This window comes from Quercus lobata, chromosome 3 (genome assembly GCF_001633185.2).
Source record: "Quercus lobata isolate SW786 chromosome 3, ValleyOak3.0 Primary Assembly, whole genome shotgun sequence".
Classification (NCBI taxonomy): Eukaryota; Viridiplantae; Streptophyta; class Magnoliopsida; order Fagales; family Fagaceae; genus Quercus; species Quercus lobata.
The window spans coordinates 54,701,469-54,723,461 of record NC_044906.1 but is presented as its reverse complement, the minus strand read 5'-3'; the positions used below and the strand labels follow the sequence as shown (position 1 = coordinate 54,723,461).

The 21,993-nt window shown below is 35.2% G+C and overlaps 3 protein-coding genes across 8 annotated transcripts; 2 read left to right on the top strand and 1 right to left on the bottom strand.

Annotated features, from left to right (window-relative positions):
• Window positions 1-1,752: 1,752 nt before the first annotated feature.
• LOC115978818 (ATP-dependent DNA helicase Q-like 5) lies at window positions 1,753-10,814 on the top strand. 5 transcript variants are annotated; one of them, XM_031100693.1, is made up of 22 exons: window positions 1,753-2,856; window positions 2,934-2,987; window positions 3,168-3,280; window positions 3,425-3,637; window positions 3,752-3,830; window positions 4,125-4,178; window positions 4,278-4,352; window positions 4,496-4,549; window positions 5,087-5,131; window positions 5,222-5,316; window positions 5,408-5,534; window positions 6,509-6,607; window positions 6,705-6,760; window positions 6,853-6,955; window positions 7,095-7,223; window positions 7,885-8,054; window positions 8,194-8,218; window positions 8,319-8,434; window positions 9,346-9,447; window positions 9,555-9,668; window positions 10,185-10,305; window positions 10,496-10,814. In XM_031100693.1, exons 1-19 carry the CDS (start codon window positions 1,783-1,785, stop codon window positions 9,431-9,433), a joined length of 2,769 nt encoding a protein of 922 aa, XP_030956553.1. In that variant the 5' UTR covers window positions 1,753-1,782; the 3' UTR covers window positions 9,434-9,447; window positions 9,555-9,668; window positions 10,185-10,305; window positions 10,496-10,814. The 5 variants fall into 5 exon arrangements, with proteins under 5 accessions (XP_030956553.1, XP_030956554.1, XP_030956555.1 ...); XM_031100694.1 differs by having other exon boundaries at window positions 10,185-10,381; XM_031100695.1 differs by lacking the exon at window positions 10,185-10,305.
• Window positions 10,815-11,673: 859 nt separating this feature from the next.
• Window positions 11,674-15,020, top strand: LOC115982665 (uncharacterized membrane protein YuiD-like). The gene is made up of 5 exons (XM_031105332.1): window positions 11,674-12,279; window positions 13,178-13,334; window positions 13,552-13,602; window positions 13,853-13,945; window positions 14,632-15,020. Exons 1-5 carry the CDS (start codon window positions 12,164-12,166, stop codon window positions 14,701-14,703), a joined length of 489 nt encoding a protein of 162 aa, XP_030961192.1. The 5' UTR covers window positions 11,674-12,163; the 3' UTR covers window positions 14,704-15,020.
• Window positions 15,021-15,874: 854 nt separating this feature from the next.
• Window positions 15,875-21,382, bottom strand: LOC115982285 (putative polyketide hydroxylase). 2 transcript variants are annotated; one of them, XM_031104847.1, is made up of 11 exons: window positions 21,062-21,382; window positions 20,438-20,520; window positions 20,169-20,304; window positions 19,475-19,968; window positions 19,343-19,390; window positions 18,905-19,079; window positions 17,925-18,037; window positions 17,734-17,830; window positions 17,396-17,615; window positions 17,006-17,159; window positions 15,875-16,719 (listed from the first exon to the last, which is right to left on the bottom strand). In XM_031104847.1, exons 1-11 carry the CDS (start codon window positions 21,285-21,287, stop codon window positions 16,306-16,308), a joined length of 2,160 nt encoding a protein of 719 aa, XP_030960707.1. In that variant the 5' UTR covers window positions 21,288-21,382; the 3' UTR covers window positions 15,875-16,305. The 2 variants fall into 2 exon arrangements, with proteins under 2 accessions (XP_030960707.1, XP_030960708.1); XM_031104848.1 differs by lacking the exon at window positions 20,438-20,520 and having other exon boundaries at window positions 21,062-21,353.
• Window positions 21,383-21,993: the final 611 nt, after the last annotated feature.

The window sequence follows — 21,993 nt, the reverse complement described above, 5'->3', positions numbered from 1 at the left end:
ATTTATTAGTTTTTGTGTTTACTCTTTTCAAATTTTTTTATTTAAAATTCAATTCAACTTGAGAAACTTCTTGATTTTTGTAAATTTTTAAGAATTTTTTTTAATTACTCAATTAAGAATTCAACATAATAATACAATCATTAAAAAAGACATCTTCACTCCCCATTGTCCCATGCCCCACTTCCACTACCTCACACTTTTTTTTTCCCCTGAGATTTAAGATCATCAAAGTACTAATTTTTATTGTTGGGCTTTTTTTTTTTCTTTTTTTTTTTAACCATATTTTGGATCAAATTGGTTTGTTGTTGGGATTTTCCTTTTTGTTTTTAAAGGCCAAGATAAAGGTTGGTGTTGAATTTTTTTTTAGAAACAAACACACACACACAAGGTTGGTGTTAAATTGGGTTGTTATTGAGCTTCTTTTAGGGTGTCCAAATTTTTATTTTTATTGGTGGAAAAAAAAAAATCCAAGCTAGGTGGCATAGACACCTCACTTTATACCCCTTATGACTCAGACCCCCATTCTCTAATGATGTTGGAATTCTAAAGCCCAAGGTTAGTTTAGGGCTCGATTAGATTGAAATTGACTTGAGGAAAGTGTTTTCAGAAAAAATGTAACTCTTTTATGAACTAATTAAATAAGCTATTTTTAGAAAAGAAATGCCACAAAATCCTAGGGCATGCGTATGTATACACGCGTATGCACATGCATGCTCCAAACTTGCATGCGCATGCTTCATGCATGCGTACGCACGGGCATGCATGCACATGCTAGGGTTCTAGAAACTATGAAATACAAGTTTTCTGCATTTAAAACTTGGTTTTGGAATGAATCCCACATTCGTTTGGGAGCCATTCCAAACTCCCATTTTCTAACTATAAAAAACCATACATGGTATCTTTTCAAAACACATAGAAAATCCTAAGGGAAAACACAAAATTCACTAGAAATAATGAATCAAAGAGAGAGTTTTCAACACAACATCCTCAAGTCAATTCTAAAGAAACTTAAAGAGTGAGCTTTGCATTTTAGCCTATTTATTATTAAAATGTAATCATTATTACATTGTATCAAATATGCCTAACCAATTAGCATAAGACATATTATGTCATGACTCAAAATGACAACAAATAGGTAAAGAGTATTGTAACTCAACTAGTACTTGTTGGTGTTTTCACATGAGACATTCAGGCTTCAAATACTCTACTTACCATTATTGTATTTGTAACTATTGAATTATAATACACACACAACAACAACAACAACAACAACAAATAGTTAAAAAGTCAAATACATTTTTTTAAAAATAGTAAGATACAGTTAACATCCCTAAGATATGAGTTAAGCCAGTCAGATTCAAGATTTTTAAAAATTGGCCAACTTGGTTCTTAAACCATTTCTCATTTTTCTCTTCATTTTCAAAGTGATTAGAGACAAAATTGGTTAGTTTTAAAAAAGTCTTGAACTTGACCCGCATTAGTCCAAAACGGGCAAACCTCATGCATATAATTATTAACTATATTTTATTCAAAAAAAAGGGAAAAAAAGAAAGAAAAAAAAAAAAAAGGAAAGAAAAGTCAAATATTACTAGAGCAGAATTTTTATACTCGGTGGTATTTTGGGGTATTCCCTCTCAAAGTTTTTTTTTAAAAAAAAAAAAAAAATCCGAAAACAATTTGGCGGGAAAATTAGAGCAAAATGTACAGTAGAGATCCAATATTATTAGTTCCCTCTAAAATTTCTCAGCAAATCTCTATCATAAACGGTTAAAAAAAAAAAAAATGGAATCCGATTCAGACTCCGATGGCTCTCACGTCTCCGCCACTCCTCCACGAGACCCCTATCAACCACCACCGCCGCCGCCGCCGCGTCAGTCTACTACCTCCTCCAAAAAACCCAAACCTAGCCTTAAACCCAAAAAACCACCAATCCCAATCCCAAACCCCAAACCCAAACCTTCACTCTCACCTTCACCTCCATCCTCACCCACTCCTTCTCCCCTCTCTACTCTCCCCTTCCAAATCCTCCGCCGCACCTCCGACCACGACGACCCAATCTCCGCCGCCCAAGCCCTCCCCGCCCGCCACTTCTCCAACTCCGCCTCTTTCTCCAAACTCAACAAACCCTCGCTCAATTTCGAGCCTCTCGAACCCAACACTACTGTCACCGATCATTTCCAGTCCAATTCGGAAGCTACGAATTCCGCAAACTCACACAGAGTTGTTAAGAGACACTCCAATTTGATCGGGAGTAACCCGCCTCTACCGCCGGCGAAGTTGCGAAAATGCGGCAATGAAGGGAACTTCGTGAAGCTTAACCTGAATGGAAAAAGGCGAAAGTTTGCCAATAAAGGCAAAACCAGAAGAAATATCTATGGCTCTTATTCTTCAAGTAGTAGAAAATTTCATAGAAAAAAGAAGAGAAAAGTTGAAGGTGAAGGTGAAGGTGAAGATGAGAAAAATGGGTGTGAAGAAGATGGTTTGGTTGTGGAAACTGAGCAACAGAAGCAAAAACAGGAAAGTGGGAGAGCGAAATTGGACTCCCAATTGATTGAAGAGGCGGCATTGGCAGCAAGAAATGAGGCCTCGGATGAGAACTTGTTGAAGCTGTTGAATTTGGTGTATGGTTATGATTCGTTCCGAGATGGGCAGTTGGAGGCAATCAAGATGGTGCTGGCCGGAGAATCCGCGATGCTGGTTTTGCCAACTGGGGCTGGGAAGTCTCTGTGTTATCAGTTGCCGGCAATGGTTTTGCCGGGGTTAACGCTGGTGGTGAGTCCTTTGGTCGCGCTGATGATTGATCAGTTGAGGCAGCTGCCTCCTGTGATTACGGGTGGTCTTCTTTGTAGCAGTCAGGTAACTAATGACGTCTCTTTTGTGCCAAAAAGGTTTTGGATTGGTTGTGTGATTAGTGTGTTTTTTCAATGTTTTAGACACTTGAAGAGGTTTCCGAGACACTGAGGAAGCTTCAAGAAGGAACCATCAAGGTGAGTTTATCACAATGTGTATGCTTTTTAGCTTCGAGGGGTGACAATTATATGGCTAATTTTGTGGCTAGAATATGATTTGGTTGTCAATCACTGCATTGTAGGTTGTTAAAATGTAGTAGATTTCAACACCCACTTGCAGGATTACCAAAAGCTGAGGTTTTGTGGTTTCTATTTCAGGTGCTATTTGTCTCACCGGAGAGATTTTTAAACGCGGAATTCTTGTCAGTAGTTTCAACTAATTTATCGATCTCACTTGTTGTGGTTGATGAAGCTCACTGTATATCTGAATGGTGAGTGCTTGCACTGCCTTTTGTCTCCTTGGGTTTTGGCTTGTTGGTTATATTACTGTTTACACTAATCAGAAATCATGTTTAGTTGTCTTCTGTTTTCCAGCTAAAATTCAAAGTTGCATGTGTATTTCTTGGATAAAACAGGTCGCACAATTTCCGGCCTTCATTCATGAGGCTCAGGGCATCTATGCTTCGTGACAGACTAAACGTTGGATGCATTCTTGCAATGACTGCTACTGCCACAGTCACAACATTAAATGCTGTTATGTCTGCTCTAGCCATTCCGCAAACCAATCTGATTCAAAAAGAACAACTAAGGGAAAATTTACAATTGTCAGTATCTTTAAGTGGAAATAGGCAAGTGTGAATGGTTATTTTTTGTCTAATCCCTGATTTTCATCTTTAATTGGCTTAAATGAATAGATCTGTTAAATTTACCCATTATTACCTTGGATGTGATGAATTTAATAGAATGAAAGATTTGCTGATGTTGATGAAGTCTTCTCCCTTTAAGGAAGTCAAGAGCATCATCATATACTGCAAATTTCAGGTACGCTTGTAAAATTTTATGTTTCAAATATATCATGGCCTATGGCATCTTATTTTTTCACTCCATGGTTTCTTGATTCTGTAACACTGTTTAGAAGATCAACTATTGCAATTGCTTTGGGGGGGGGGGGGGGGGGTTATGTCTGTGTCATCCATTAGCTTCCAGAGCTTGCAATTTCAGATCACCAGAATGCACTTAAGTATTGTTGGGATGGATGGTTTTAAACTTCATGTTAATACGCATTTCATTTTCATAGATTAGATGACAATTAATATTTGCATTTTGGTTTTGCAGTCTGAAACTGATCTAATAAACAGATACTTGTGTGATAATAATATCTCAGCAAAGGTTGGACTTTCACTTTCTCAGTTGCATGATACTTGACTTTTATGTGGCTTTTTAATATTAATGGCAACCCTGACAATATTAATTGGAACTGCTATTTAGAGCTATCACAGTGGAATCCCTGCAAAAAACCGTAGCCGTACACAGGAATTGTTTTGTTCAAACAAAATTAGAGTGGTAAGAAAATTATTCTCTAGCCTGGTGTCTGAAATTTATCTGCATTATGTCTTTTCAAAATTTTCAATTTTTTTGGCACTTTTATATTGTAGCAAATACAACTTTTTCTTGTCTGAATCATTGACTTGTACTTGTTATGGAAGATTGTTGCAACTGTGGCATTTGGAATGGGGCTTGACAAGCAGGATGTTGGAGCTGTAAGTAGAAAAACCTTAAACATGATCATTTTGGTTTCTTTGCATTGTATTCTAATTAACTGATGCCAAACAGGGCAAATTTTGTTTCATTTATTAAAGTAATCCATTAGGATGGTGTGCCAATATTATAGTGAAACTCATTGTGCATGCATAGCTACAGAGCTACTCCTATATTTGTTGCGTCATTTGCTCCAAGCTTCCTAGAAGTCTCCTTCACACAAGTTTGACTCCATCTGAAACAAATGATATTTTCTGAAGTAAAGGTTTTTTATGGTTACTTGGTTAGACTCTTAAAGTGGAGTCAATAATCTGGTGTTGGAATCTTTAGAATGTCTTCGTCTTGTCTATGCACACATGCTGTTAATATGGATTGGTTATCCTTATGGAATTTCTGGTATCCTTGATTTACTCAGTATTTTTTGTACCACACATTTAGCGGTCCATTATGACATATCTTTCCATTGAAATATGCATGCTCCTGTATGGCACCATCATATAGAAATCAATATAAAAACTTCCTGATTCCATCTGTTTCAGGTAATTCATTACAGCTTGCCAGAAAGCTTGGAGGAATATGTTCAGGTACACTTGATTCTTAACAACTGGTTTTTTGACGGGATTTAAAAAAAAAAATGTTGTTTACTTATGAAATAAATATCACACTTTGTGTAGGAGATTGGGCGTGCTGGAAGGGATGGGAGGTTGTCCTATTGCCATCTACTTTTTGATGATGACACATACTTCAAACTTCGTAGTCTGATGCACAGGTAATCAAATATAATTGTATCTAGACAATTAATTTTGATTTATATAAGCCTTTTGTCAAGTTAGAATTCATTTACAGTATTTTGTTTTCAGTGAAGGAGTAGATGAACATGCGGTAAACAAATTTCTCAATCAAGTTTTCAATGCCAAGAATTCGCATGGGAAAATATGTTCATTAGTCAAAGAGTCAGCATCCCGCATGTTTGATATGAAAGAAGAGGTCCTTTCCTTGTAATTTTTCTGTATCAATATTCTAAATTTTGAAGTTAGTAGTAATTGATGTTTACAGATAAATTTTGTGCAGGGTTTTTTCTGGCGTCATTTCACAATTTTCTTGTTCTTTTAAATTAGTCAGTGTATTATGATGATTAGAAATTTTTTTTATTATGATCAAGTTATTGATTAATCCAAACATTTAGGATAAATTTTGACCTGGGTGAGTAAAAAAGGTTATGTATTCACCAAACAGCCAGAACTAACTTAGGATTAAGTCCCTTAAAATGCTAGCTTTGGTAACAAATTAGATGATTCTAGGCATATGAGGGTTATTGGTGAATGTACTTATTTTTTTCTAAATCAATAATGGATGTGCATCTGTTCTTCCAATTTCATCTTTTTATTTAGAGGTGGAGATGCTTGTTCTGATGAAGGATACCTGTTTGGTGATGTCTTATAGTGTTTTGTTGAGATTGTTATGTGAATTGTCATGGTACTCTTATTTATTTATTTATTCAGTTAGGGTCCTTTCTTTCTCCCCAAGTAAATCTTCTTAACAACTACTTCTCTTTTTTATTCACCTTGCTTGAACCTTAGCAAAATGCATGACTAATCACTAATCCAAAGAAGGCTGTCGTCTTAACCAGTACCTGACCAACTATGAAACAATCCACTTTGAGCCAGGAACAGTTTATATTAGTGATATGAGTCATGAAGCCAAGGTCCTTTTGCCATGCAGCAGCTGAAGTTGTGGGCATAGACTATTAGCTAAGGTTCTTTAATCCCTTATACATTTGCCAGGACTATATCACCTATGACTGTATCCTCTAAATTCACATTGCACAGACCCACACATACAGACCAGTATGGTGTCTTCTTAGTGCCTAATAACTGTGAATAACAATAAAGTGCCTGGTTGAATTCCCTCCGGCATAGCCCTGTGAGCTAAATGTTTGTTGCTTGTTTTTTCTTTGGCAGGTGATGTTGACACTTCTTACGAACTTAGAGTTGGGTGAAGTACAATACTTGCGTTTACTTCCACAACTAAATGTAACTTGTACTTTAAATTTCCACAAGGTGCTTGGCAAATATGCTTTCAGTATATGCTTATCTTTGTTACCATGTTATTTCTCATTTATTGATGCTTAAAGATGGTGGTATTTTCATCAAGCAGACTTCCCCAGCGTTGCTAGCTGAAATAAATAGGGTTGTTGCAGCAATTCTTAAGAAGTGAGTATATATTATAGTTTTGTTTACAGCAACCAAATATTTCTTGCTCATGAAACTCAGGTAAATTGAGTTATGCTAAATTTTGTTTTCAGATCTGAAGCTAAGCAAGGGCAATATCTGTTTGACATACCCACGGTGGCAAATAGCATTGGAATTACAGCAATTGACCTATCAAATCAGTTGCAGAATCTAAAGGTTGACATTGTTCGAAAGCAAATCAAATTTTCATTCTCTGTTATATATTTTAAGCTACACAAAGTTATTTCATGTTTCATTTTCTTCTACAGTTAATGTTTATGAAACTAATTGTCTTGTTGTTTGTCTGTTATCTTAGTTTAAGGGAGAAATAACATATGAGGTGAAGGACATGGCATTTTGTTATACAATCATGAAAGTACCTGGTGATTTTTGTTCTCTGTCAGCACATCTTACAAGATGGTTATCAGAAGTCGAAACTTGTAAGGTGATTGATTGTAATGTTAACAGTTTAGAAACTGTTTCTCAATTTCATTACGTATAAATATTAAAAGAGCTACTGGTGGAATTTCCTTTCATAAGCTCCAATTTACATTTGATCATATTGTTATAAGTGATTCAAAAGAATCAAAACATACTGACCTGGTGTTGTGGTTTATCTCTGATGGCTGTTATACAAGAAAAGTGTCTTTTCTGTTGTAAGACATTTTTTGTTGTTTAAGAAATGCTGAATAATTTAATGCAGAGTCAATCTAATTAGATTATGGATGGATTCTGTTGTATGGCTCATATAATAGAACATCTGGGTTTAAAGAACCTAATATAATTATTGATTTTTTTTTTCCTTTTTTTTTTTGGGGGGGGGCAGTGTGGGGGGAATAGCTCAAGTGCCATTTAGTGCAAGTCAAAATTCCTTTAAGAGTGTAGCAGTTCCTTATAATTTTTGTAGCTCATCCAGAATGTTAAGCAGTTTGCAATGATGCTACCACTGGTCTAGTCACATAATCAAACACATGGCATGCTTGCTCTTCGTGAGTTTTGATAGTCAATTGATTGGCCTGTACTGCAGGCTCATGTAGTTTTGTATTTTCCTTTCTTTGCTCTTTTCTGTTTTAATCTACATAAGTGTTCTGCTTTTCATGGATTAGGTGCGGAAGTTGGACACAATGTTTAATGCTGCAGTCTTTGCAACAAATGTGTGTGAGAAGAAGCATGGTTGCTTTGGTTCTCAGCATACACCATGCTTGCAGAAGAAGATTTTGGGTTACTTTAATGAAGATGATAACTCTGACATTTCTAATAAGATGGGTCAAAGCAGGTTGATATTAATATTTACTGCCTTGACTTTTATTATAATACCATATAATACTTGGGTGTGTAAACTTTAAGAAATGTGAATCACACTGTTTGTAGATGCTTTTTCATCATACTGATAATGCTATCATTTACTTGTGCAGCCGATTTTTGCGAGCAGACATTAAGGTGAGTAGTTATTTGGGGTGCTTAGATTTTGTATTAATGGCAATCATGTTTGGTAGTATCAAAATTTTTGATTTTCTTTTTCTTTTTCTTGAAATAACAGGTCTTTCTACAGAGTAACTCACACGTTAAATTCAACCCCAGAGCTGTTGCAAGGATAATGCATGGAATTGCAAGCCCATCCTATCCTTCTATGATTTGGTCCAAAACTCATTTTTGGTAACTCAAAACAAACCTTTTTTCCACTTTCCACTGAAATACTTGCCATTAATTCATTGTTTTGGACCTTTTGGTGGGGGTTCATACCAATCATCATTGATGAGGATAAGCCAGTTAAACACATTGGAACAAATCATAAATTCAAAGATATATTATCTATATTTCTTTGGTTCATATGCTTGTAGTAATATTATAAGATAGACTGACTCCTATATCTTGGATGACGTCAGTTTGAATCAAGCAATTGTTAAAGTATAATTTTCTTGCTTCTTCTATCAATTGCAAGGTGGACCAATCTTTTGATAGGTTTCTCTTAGGAGGTCTCCTGTACCAAATTAATGCAATCTGTCTATTATTGCCAAGAAAGGGATGTTCATCTTTTTTAATAATCATATTCGAGGAGCACATGGAAATGTAGTTACGATAATATTTTTCCTTCTTATCCATGGCTCTTCATCAGTTCCAATTTTCTGGTAGTATTTGAAAACATCAGTATATACCCCTTTAATGATTTCCTTTAAAAGCTTTTAATAACATGTGGAAATCACATTCTGGCCCAAAATAAATGTGATCTTGCGTGACCCTTAAAACAGTTAGGTCTGTGGACCCATGACAAATTTTAATGTTTGTGAGGTTGAATCAAAATGGAATCATCTTATTTTGTTGCAGAGAAGATGCAATGAATAATAGTGTGAAATTAACCTGTACCTGTAAAGTGATTTTAATTTACAGTTATTTAAATCTCCCACATGGGGCAAAGTCCTAGGTTAATTAAGCTTTACTCTGCGTTATTGCATTTGAGCCATTTGCATAGCAATGTGCTCATGTGAACCATTTGTGGTGTGTGGTAATGGCTTGAAACTCTTCACTGAGGAGGAAATTGAGTTGGTTATGCTAATTCTGTTTCACAGGGGAAGGTATACACAAATAGACTTTCAGGTGCTAATGGAAGCAGCAAAAGCAGAACTCATGAATTATGTTGGGAAGGAAGCACTCTAATCTTTCAGGATCAGGTAACAAGCAACTAAACTACGGGGCCTCTTTAGGTAATAGAATGGCGAAAATTATATTATCCAATTACACATTTCTTCAACTAATTGTTCTTTGGGATATGAAACAGATGTTCCTAGACTTCTTGTCTTGTAAAGCATTTGCTGTTTGGAGGCAAATATACAACACCAAAGAGCAAGTCCTAGACTTATTGTCAATGTATAAAGATGTTAACTTATGGCAGGTAAGCTGTTCCCCCTTTCTTTGTCCCAATCTCTGTTAATGTATTAGTCAGGCTTTGCCAACACCTACTTTGCCTAACTGAACAAATCCATTACAAGGCATGAAAAATTTAAAACACTGAACTTTGAAGAATATGTGAATGGCGATATATGTAGACAAGATCTTGTAACACAATAAAAAAAGAAAAAGAATGTGTGCATGATTGACTAATGTACTTTCTACCTTTACTTGTATGGAACATCCAAATCCAAAGAGTCAGTGTTATAATATATGAATAAGGGAGTTTATGTTTCACATCTGAAAAAATAAAGAAACTCATTAATTTTAAAATAAAAAACTTAAAAAGTAAAACTGATGATAGGACAATGATGGCTTCACTAGTTTTTATTTATGTTATAAATTACAATGCCATACAACACTAATTATAACACTTAAAATGTAAAGTCATATCTTGGCAGTGTTCTAACTTCTAAGACATTAACTGTTACTGTTGGCTTTTGATATTGTTTTGTGGCAGAAATGGTAAATAAATCCAAGATCTGGATGAACACAGGGAAGAGCTCAAGTCTAACTTTCATATCTTCAAAATTTCCGTACAGTCATCAAATTTCAGTTCTTACATATGTGGCTGTGGGCCTGTAAGCATTCTTATTTCTAGCCCATGGTGTTTGGAGCCCATAAAATGCTATAGACAATTTTTAAAAAACAAAGACGGTGGGGCTAGAAGAAAAGAGATCCTTCTACTTGTTCTGCCATCTGATCACAATAGCTTGCTTCTTGCTTCAAATCCATGTCATACTGATCCATATCGGTTTACATCTTCTACAGGATCATAAAGAAGTTAAAGACGGAACAATTGGATCTTTTTCTTCTTGGAGTGCTTATCGCCAAATGGTATAATGTTAATGGGTGCCTTGCCGTTAAAGCAGGGTTCATTTTAGAATACACTGTCCTGAGCAGAATTTGTATCCTTCTTTCATTATATAGTGAGACAAATGCGTTTGTAAATGTTTGCACAAACGGCACTCAGGTTTTGTTGGTCTAAAAGGAATGTGACTTTGGCTTTTTCATAAAGATGCTTACATTTTTACAGTCCCAATAAATCTGGAACTGTCCAAAATTTATTTATATTGTACCTTTGTTTATACATTAAAAAAAAACCAGCTCAACAGTCAAAAGCCATTTATCCGAGTTTTGTAATATACACGCAAAAGGTTGTTGTGGCATAATGTCAGGATAGATAGAAGTTGCTCCAGGTTGAATTAAAACTTAAGTTTTATTTAATGAACTTTTCAAAATTACCTACAAAATAATAATAATAATAAAACTTGAATAGAATAGTCTCACGGTTTGATTTTTTTTTTTTTTTTTAAAATAGAAAAAGAGAGAATGGTTTTTAGGTGTTGAGTTGTAGGAAGTTAATGCCAAACTAATAAGTCTGCTGGCGGCTCAAACCAGTAATGACACGTATTTGTTGCGATCTAGGCTCTTTTTGGATCTTAGATAACATTCACTGGGTTAAATGATGCCTCCTCGTGGCCTTGGATTTTTTAATTCATAATTACTTGTTACTCTTCTGACTTGACCATTTTGTATTTTGGGTATGTATTTGTGGACATTCCCTGCACGTTCACATCTCTAAAAAATTTGTGAAAACTATCATCTACTTACCCTTAATATTGATGAGAATTGAGAAAACCATATTCCTGTCTTATTTTACCCTTTTTTTTTTTTTTTGGGTAAACGTAGTCATTATTATAAGATTTTGATTACACACCACTTCATGATTCTACATACATTAGGTCTTGTAATAACTATAAAATTTTTTTTTTTTAAAAAAACCCACAAAATGACCGATGGGAAAATGAAAATGATTACCGCCTCAACTCAACGTGACAATAAATGATTGGCAAAAAAAAAAAAAAAAAAAAAAAAAAAAAAAAAAAAAAAAAAAAAAGAAAGAAGGAGAAGAGGGAAAGTTGTGGTATATTCTAGACAAGAAGTGAGGAAGGAGGCATATTCAGATGGAACCTAATAAGAAAGGCAGAGAGAGAGAGAAAGCAAAGACCGTTAGTTAATAAGAACGCAGAACAAGAAACCAAAAACCAAAACCAAAAACATGTCAGCTCCCCAAACAAATCCAATGCCTTAATAACAAGAACAACAACAAGAATCTTTCTTCAAACTCCCACTTGAACTCGCCATCTTAACAAACGCTTTCTTTTTCAGAATTTCAGATCCTTCTATATATACATACATACATACATACATGTATTGCTGAAACCCTCCAAAAAAAAAAAACCAAAACAACCAGTCCTACCTTTCCTCCTTCTTTCACTTCCACCAACTTTCTTTTCTCTCCAAAATTTTTAAAATTTTTTAATTTTGTTTTCTTCACTACCTACAAATACAAAAGACCCACAAAATTATAAAGAGTATATTTTCTTTGTATATCTGATTAGTATTTTGTAGAGAGCTAAAGACACAGAGAGAGAGATGGATGCTACATCGTCTTCCTCGTCCTTCTCATCCTCAATCTTTACGAATTATCCACTCATTTCTGCTTTCACAGCTTTCGCTATGGCCCAATTTATCAAGGTCTTCACCTCCTGGTATTTTCTCTACTTCTATTCTCTCTCTCTCTCTCTCTTGTTTTCTTTTATTGAGTTTTTCTTCTTTCTTGCGATTCTTTACTTTGGATCTGACTTGGGTTTCGTTTTCTTTTTGCAACAATCCAATTCAATTTTTATGATGGGGTTTGTTTGTTTAGATTAAATATATTGTGATTTTGCTTTGTGATCGTAGCGCATTTATTAAGCGGATTTGGCCTTGCCCAGATCTTGAAATGAATATAAACTGTTTTAGAAACTTATGAAGTCAATTTAATAAAATTCTTTTTCAAGTCCCAAGTTTCATTGGGTTCAATTTTTTTTATTTTATTTTTGGTGACATTTAGCCACGTTTAATTCCATTAATCCCCATCAAGATAATGGGTTGTTGCTAACTCGCTATGACTTCTCCAAATGACTTGACTTGTGAGGTCAATGCATTAGCTCATATATGTTCTAATGATGGCATTTTTTTTTTTTTTTTTTTGGGTATTGCTTTCTTGTTTTGGTGCCATTGACTTGAATTTTCATATGCCAATGATCGAAACAGCCATTTGGGGCATGATAGAACGAGGGCAAGGATGGCTAGGTACAAGACTAAAGTAGGATTCCATGGGTTGGTTGATGTTCTAATTACCTAATACTAATAATCATTTGGTTCTTATAAATATGATATGATAAAATGAATGTTGGTAGAGAGGAGTTCTTTAATATTTTCGGCAAATTCTAGATATATTGTTAGATTTCAATTTTCTAGTTGCAAGCTTATCTGAATGCTTTTTTGAGCTTAGTTAAAGGGGTTTCTAGCTATATGTGACTCTTATGCTTCTACTTAGATTGATGTGGCAGTCCTGCTTGACTTTAATTTATCCTAAGAGTCTTAATCTTTATAGATTTGCAGGTATAAGGAAAGACGATGGGATCTCAAGCAAATTGTTGGGTCTGGTGGAATGCCATCATCTCATTCTGCGATTGTTACTGCTCTCGCTGCAGCCGTCGGGTTCCAAGAAGGCTTTGGAGGATCTGTGTTTGCAACTGCATTGGTCTTAGCATGTGTTGTATGACCCCCTCTCTGCATCTACTTGTGATTGGCTAATGAGAAATATAAATATAACCCTCATAGATATTTCTTTAAAACTTGTGTTACTATAGCATCTGAACATTTATTTTGAAGTTCAGCTTTAGTTGTTATTTATTTGCATCCTGTTAAGTATTTTCAAACAATGTGTTATCTGTAATGTGGGGAGGTCTCTGATGTAGAGAATTTCATGGCAGGTGATGTATGATGCCACTGGTGTGAGATTACATGCTGGACGCCAAGCAGAGGTTTGATGCTTTTGCTGATCTTGGTTTTCTTCCCCCCCCAACAAAACCCTCTCCTCTTTGTTTCTCGCACAAGCTTTCTCCCATTACTCTCTTAACTCCCAAGTCATATCTAAGAATTGAATTCTAAAAGAAGCTTTTGTTTTTTGGAATGCATTCGATTAACAGCTATTTTGATACCATTGAGATACATGGGCATCTTGTTTTCTTTTTAGCTAATTTGTTTCATGTATTCAAACTGGACATTCTTTAGGTTTTGAATCAAATTGTATATGAACTTCCCGCCGAGCATCCTCTGGCTGAGAGCAGACCATTGCGTGAACTTCTTGGTCATACCCCTCCTCAGGTATGCTGCCTTCTATGATTAGATGGTAAATCCACATGATACTTTATTAGAATTCAAGGAATTTTAGTCTATGTATCTTGAGAACATCCATTTAGCTTGAGTTGTTCTTCATTGATTGAGATTATGATGTTTTTAACTTCCCTAACCTGCCATGTTTTGTTAAAATTATATGGATATTCTTTTGATGAAGATACTTGATAATCTTAATATCCCCACAAACAATAGTTGCTCTGTAGATTGCACAGGATTGTATTGTTAAAATAAGTTGTTTCTTCAATGTAAGTACATCTATTCAGTTCCTAGCTTTAAATTGTCAGAAGCTGAGACTTCAGAGAATTTAAATGCTATTTTCTTAGAAATTCTGACTTCACTTAGCATCATGTACCATATAATCCCATATACGAGATTAAAACTCATTTATATTGAGTTCACGGTGTGCCTAATATGACATATTGCTGTATTGCTGGTCCCTTCAGGATTAGTACTTCTAGATGGTTATAATTTTCACCTTCTAGGAATGTATCATTTGGTTCAACTCCTTAGCTTATCAAGGAACAGAGTTGCAAGTTGTGATTTGAGGATCCGGATCCTATTTATAACTAACATACCTTGAAGAGAAGCTGTGAAATGAATTGTTTCTATGTTGGTGGTGGTTGTCATTCTTTTATATCATTGTTTGATTACAGGTTATTGCTGGCTGCTTGCTTGGTATTGTCACGGGAGTTATTGGCCATTTGATCAACCTGTTTACCAGATAAGCTTGCAGCTCTAGTAGATCATGGATATCATCAAGCAGCATCTCTGATTAAGCAGTTGGACAGAATTGCAATTCAGCAGGTCCGTTGCTGAGAGTGGCTATTTTACATTTGAATACAAAACTTTATAATCATGTTAGCATGTTCTTGTATTGAACTACTCTCTTTTCGTATAAACCCTAGCATTCAGAAGGTGTAATCTGATTGATTGAATAGTGTTTGATGTAACAAAACCATTTTAACCTTCCAAAAGAAAGGAAAAATCTTGCTTGTACAATGCCAATTTGATGACAATACAATTGTTGCTTTGATATTACTAAGCCTTGAGCCATATTTTGGTCTCTGTGACCCTTGTAAAAATCCCTTTGTAAAAGCAACTTCAAGATCCGCCAATGCTTATGTTATTTGGATGACTTGAAGTTATGTTTTGTGGCAGTGTATAATATGTGACTAAGGGCATGAAATAAGGATGCTTTTGGTCCTTTTTTTTTAACTTCTGATCCTGCAATCTTAAATCTCTTTAGCTCAGGAAAAAATACACCCACCCAAAGGAAGGACTTCCAATTTCTAACAGCATGAATAAAGTAACACCCGCTTGCTGAATTCTCCCTTCATAGCTGATTGTATCATTTTCTCATATTTATTTTATTTGGTACCTGGGTTCACCTATGTGAGTTTTTTTTTTCCCCTTCTCCCATTTATTTCTCGTCTTTAGAATTGCTACATCTTTTCCATGAACCATATTTAAAACGAACAGAAAGCATACATGATACATCTAATAATCTTCCTTACCTTCTAAAATATGAAATAGTAATGTAAAACAAAGAAAAAAGCAAACAAATTATCTAAGATTTTTCCTAAATCTCGTTAAATATTAATGCAGTAATACATCTGGCTCTGTCCCATCTCAAAGACTTTGATTTTATATTTTTTGAGCCAATCACTCACCAGCAACTGTACAAATACCAATTAGGGTGGTAAAATTTCAATGTGATTCATTTATAGTCTTATTCCGAATATAATTCGGGCTTGAATGCATCAACAAGCTAGATTACATTTAAGCTTGATTAATTTTCTTATTAAACAAATTTGAGCTTATTTACAACAGGGAATTTGTATAATTATACCTACACATGCTGTGAGAGAGGATTACATACAGAATATAAACTAAACAAAAGGTTAAATAGGTACTGAATATATCGCATATTGATATATACCACTACTTTTGGCATTAGCAAGCTTAAAATGGCAGAAACATATACAACGTATTCTGGTTATTCCCAGCCAAAATATTAAACGGCTCTTATACAACTTTTTCTCACAACTTAATAAGACAGCAAGTTTTTGAGAGGTGAACAATTGCTTTAATATAAACTCACCACTTAACACTACTTTTATTACCCACCACTCAGTTTATCATCTCAACAACCGTGGAAAAGATTATCACTATACTTATTCAAAATTTAATCTATCTCATGAAAGAATAAATCAATCAGGCCTGCACATCCAGATTGCAAGAGGTATGTAGCTACTTGCAGGTAAGACATCTCCTTCCAAAGCATGTGCAGAATTCAAATACAGGTCATAGTGTTAGTATATGGTTTCCTATCTTTTGGTAGAATCTACACCCAATATTGCAGAAAAAACCCTTTTCATCTCCATAATAGGATCCCCGACAACTCTCGACTTTGCACGCCAAGCAATGTGCTCATCAGGCCTAACTAGGATGGCTCCTTTGTCAGTCATCTGACAGATATCCCACCATGATGGTGAAGTGGATGACCTTTTAACTTCCACAACATCTATGTAATTCTCCCAAGGTGTCAATGCAGCATTACTTCCTTCTTCAATTCCTTTAGTACCAGCAGACCGTAAAACACATACCTTAGCAGAAACTTCAAATTCCTTAGCCAACTTGAATGCAGCATGAGCAAGATGATAAGACTCTTCAACTGGTGCAATAATCAAAAGGAACTCAACTTTGTCTCCGGATACAAGATCCAGCGTAGAACAGATCTCCTACAAAAAAAACTTGAAAATAAATTAACAAAAATGGAAAACACGACATGCTACCATTTATAAGCACTTAAGCACCCACAAGCTTTACACGTGCCATTAAAATATTTTTAAATTTAGTCTAATTGCTGGATGAGCAACTGGGACATAGAATTCCCGGTTTCTAAAATAGTGATCTGATTAATCTAACATCTGGGATGATGAAAGGACCCTTAGAGGTAATTCTGAGCAAGATTTGGACCCTCTGAAAACATTATCAGATGGAAACAAAACCAAAGTGACTACATACCTCATTTGATAAATTGGATAACACCTTCACATTCATATGGGGCAGCCTTGACCCTGGATCTGCAGAAGGAACATAGTCCCTCCGACGACCAGTAGGCAGTTCTGGGGCACCCAGCACACTGTCACTCTCAGGAATTAGTGCTCCCTTCCGGTACCTAAATCAGTGGCCTAGAATTAGATGGTTATAAAGATAACGCTCATTCAGTTGATGATCCATTCATCAGATTTGTCTACAAAGCCACAATATTAGTTACAGCTACAGAACACTAGGAGTCTAGGACTAGTTAAATTTTTTAATCATATCAGGAATTTCAGCACAAGGTTGAAATCAACTTTAAGAATTTTCAATGAAGTAGCTGCACCAAAGATAGAAATTGAAAAGAGGTTACACCTGAAACCAAGATCCTCGGCAGGGAACTGGAGTTGAAGGCTCTTTCCTTCTTCAAATATATGTCTTAATTTAGCAAGCCTCATAGATCCAAGTGGATGGCTTTCAGTCAGAAGATGTTCAGAGAGCTGTACACGGCCTATTGTAAAAATTCCATCCAGAATTGCCCTCTGTAGTCCAGAAGGTAAAACAGAACCAACTCCACTATTAATGACTTGATGTACTGCAATTCCAGCAGAAGGGACAATTATAACTACATGTCACTAATGAGTAATGAACAAGGAAGTGAAAACATCTCAGGGTCCAAAAGGCTTGAATCAGTGGCTATATTTATTGATTACCAGAGTTTGCAATAGTTGGATCAAGACCAAGTGCAGCTGGAACTGACATGGCTGCTCTGAAGTTTTGCACACTAAGTGCCGTATTGAAGATGGCAATCTGATGATGAAGAATAATAGAAATTAAAAATTTATTTAAATTAAAAATTAATTTGCAACATGCACCAAAATAAAAATGTGGAAGAAAGTAATACCGGCTTACGTTCCGTTTCATAAGTTTCAAGTATTGAAGTTGGTGCAATACCCTTTACAACAGAAGCTATTTTCCAAGCAAGATTATGAGCATCTTGAATGCCAGTATTCATTCCTGCATAAGTCATGTAAAATTGTTCAACTGATTATTTTTCTTCGGTATTAACCAAAATAACTAGGAATAGTCCTCCCCTTGCCACAAGTAGTATCATCAAGCAGGACGTGGACCCTTTTCTTGAGTCCTGCCTAAAAGGCCATCTGGTTTCAGTACTGTGCAAGATCCAACCCAATACTATGTCTATATGTATTTAACTCTGATACTTGTTACTTTCTATGACTTCTGATTACGAGAAGGCATGGAAACGTAATGACTCAGTTAACCATCAGTTGCACAGCATATAGAAAACTTCAAATTATTAGCACTTTTGCGCTATAAATGGTTGTTGACCTCCACACGCATGATCGTTTTAAATATTTTTGTACACTACAAAAAGTTCCTTCATTCATTTCAAAAACAAGAGTATTCTATTGATGTCACTAAATCCTACATCCTAACCCCAAAATATTTTGTCTCAAATTCACATACAACCTCAAATAAGCTGTAAAGTGTAAACATATCAATATGGTAGCTTCATGACACACAGCCTTTCCCTCATGTGTTAACACCATAAATAACACATATCACATTACAATGCATTACTAGAGTCCACGTCCACCAAAACAAAAGCATAAAGCTAGCAACTTGAGCATCCTTAGAGAGGCACACATCACAAAGTGTTACAACAGGTTCTTCCCAACAATTTTATTGCATAAAAATAAATAAATAAATAAATAAATAAAATCCCACACCTAAGGATTCATGATTTTTTCTGTGTAACTTTGATGTATTATAAGTCACAATGTTGCTACGAACTTCTGGGGAAAAAAATTCATCAATAGACTAGAGGAATTGCACCGTTGACACAAAAAGAGGGCTACTTACCAAAACCACCAGCTGGAGGGAACCGATGAGCAGCATCACCAGCTAGTATTATTCGATTGTCATTGCATACAAACTTCTCAGCAACTTCCGCATGCATCACCCATGGCTTTATATCGATCACATCTATGTCTGAAAGCTCTCGACCGACCAATTTGAATATCAACTTCTTGCATATCTACAAAAAGTTGAATCCTTCACAGAAAACTAACAATAAATTTCATAACTATGCCTCACAAATGCCCAGCATGTTCATCACATGTAAAGTATCAGGAGTGTAACTAATAGCTTCTCACTTTCTCAAACTAAATAGGAATTGTCCTTTATCTTTGAGAAGACAAGTTAGGACACTGACAATGTTAAAAATAGACTTATCTTGTTTCATTTTTTTTTCAAATATATATATATATTTATTTATTTATTTGTAGTGAACAGAAGTACCTCAGGGCTGAAATCTTCAATGTTTTGCTGAGGTGGATAGAATGGCATCTGTAAGATAATGAGCAGCCAGTAATTTAAAATTTCTGAAAATGGTGCAAATTAAAATAGAGTCATTATCTAATATTGCAATACCTGTAATACAAATTCCCCTTGCTTGAGATCATGAGCAACAAGGACCCCAATGGCTTCAGTATTGAAGATAAAAAATAGCATACCAGGTCTCTCATTTATCAAGTATTGTCCAAGGTCTCTGCTCAGAAAATGAACACTGACAAGCTTTTGCATGTCTTTCTCACCTCTCAAATCTATTCCTACAAGCTTTCGTATGGTACTTCCTGCACCATCAGCACCAACAAGGATATTACACTGAATATTCTTCTCCATGTACTTCCCTTCCTTGAGGAAAGCAACGGTGACATCAACACATTGACCAGTGGCATCAATGGATACACACTCATGCCCCATTAAAATTTCCTGTCCCTTGAGGGGCCTACAATTAAGGCCTTCAAAGGCTTCTGATGTATGAATATGGAAACTAAGATCTTCTAGCTGCTTAAGTAGTGATGCAGTTAACTTGTACTGTGAGAAGTGCGCAACAGAGATAGGACTCACAATTTTCTCAAAATCTGGTTCCAAGAAACAAGAGAATCAGGTCATGCTTAATCTTTCGAGGGCCACGACTTCACAGTTCACATATAAAAATAAGCACATCCCATTATTTAATCTCTACAGATCTACAAGGAAGACTGATTGTCATGCAATAATTAAACATAAGAAAATTGCCTTACGAGTGGCAATATTGAAATACTGAAGAGATCAATCACACCTTGAGGTTGCATATGGTCCACTGAACCAAGAATAGAACCAGAGAGCGAAGTACAATATATAAACTTTCGCCATAGTTCTACAGGAGGTTGAGACCTCTGGATCTCTTCTGCCAGCCCATCTATCTTTCGAAACACCTGATAAGTAAATCAAAACGTTTGTAATGAAATTGGAACCTGTAAAGTGACTGCTTAGCAAACAAAAGAATTTTTTTAGAGCTTATTTTTAACCAGCCCAAATGAATTTTATCTTTCATATATGATAATCAACCTCCATTGTTCGATTGTTGATGAAGTGTGCCTGTGGATGTTTAGAAAAACTCTTGCCTTTCTCCAAAACTGCACATTTGACACCTAAAAAGACCATAAAATTTTTGCATATAATTAAAATGCATCTCTCACATCAAAGTGCAAGGGAAATCCAAAAAATATTTCAATGAATGGCAATTCACGGTAAAAAAAAAAAAAAGGATAATACTAATAATCTCTTACAAGAAAGTCCAAAATTGAAAAATTGAAAACGATGCTTCACCTTTTCCACACTCTAACACACCCCAACTCAAATGCAATACCAGCACAACACTCCACACACACAAAAAAAAAGAAAAAAAGTATTCATTTTCCAATAACACATAGAACTAACACACAGTAAAAGCACCAATATTGCCAGCAAGCTTTACACTCTCATTATTCACATTTTATTACTAACCCACCAAAAAAAAAAACACAATCTTTTATCTTTACAGAAAACAAAAAGTGAAATTTAAAACTAACAAAACATTGAATAAAAGCAAGAACCCAGATTTCGTTTTCACTTCCCACACTTTCTGGGCAACCAAACAAGTCACCAAGAGAAAGAACATGAAAAAGAACATAATGGGTCAGAGAGGCATACCCAGTTTGGTGAGAAGTATAGAGAGAACGAGACCGACTGGTCCAGCACCAACGATAAGAACCGGAAGCACCGTATCATTGCCATTGAAAAACTTGGAGTCTGATAAGCCTCTGCTTCGAAATTGATTGAACCCAAGTGGGTTTGCTTTGAATTTGATTTTGGCAATACCTTTGTGTTTTTGGAGGCCATTGAAGCTGTTGTTGATAAACCCCAAAACCCTCATCATGACACAGTAACTGGGAAAAAACAACAATGTTTGAACTTTGCAGCGGTAGCAGCAAAACGACGTCGCCTTATGCCTCTTTGACAAGGCCACTCAAATCAGATAGAGACAGACAGACACATTAATAGCAAAAATGTTAAAAATGTTATTTTAGCATTCAGAACACTGCTACAGTGCTACTAGTAAAATTTAAAATTTATACGGTTTACAAAATGATTAAAAAAGTATTTTAAATGAAGCGATTTAAAAAAAAAAAAAAAAAAGTACTTTTAATATTGAGTGTATTGTAAAGTGAGGTATTTAAAATAGATAAAATAATTTTTTTAGTTGGTAAAAACTAAATTTTTTAGTACTACCAATGTGAATGTTAACTCATCCAAATCGGGAGGGTAAAATGTAAATACCTAGCAACAATAATGCTATTACCACGCATTTTTACATAATTTGCTATAATTATCTTATGTGACAAATTATAATTGGTTGTTTGTTACTATCACATGAACTCACCATTTTTTTTCGTCCCTCATAGTTTACCACGTAGGACAATTGTGATCGTGTGTGAAAATGTATGATATACTAGCATTATTGTTTCAGGAATTAGAGTTTATATTTTAAATTGCATGGGGTAAGGAATGAGATTCTAAGTCTAACACAAAGTCACGTTACAAATTTTACTCAAAATTCATGATAACTTTCAAAATAGAAAAAT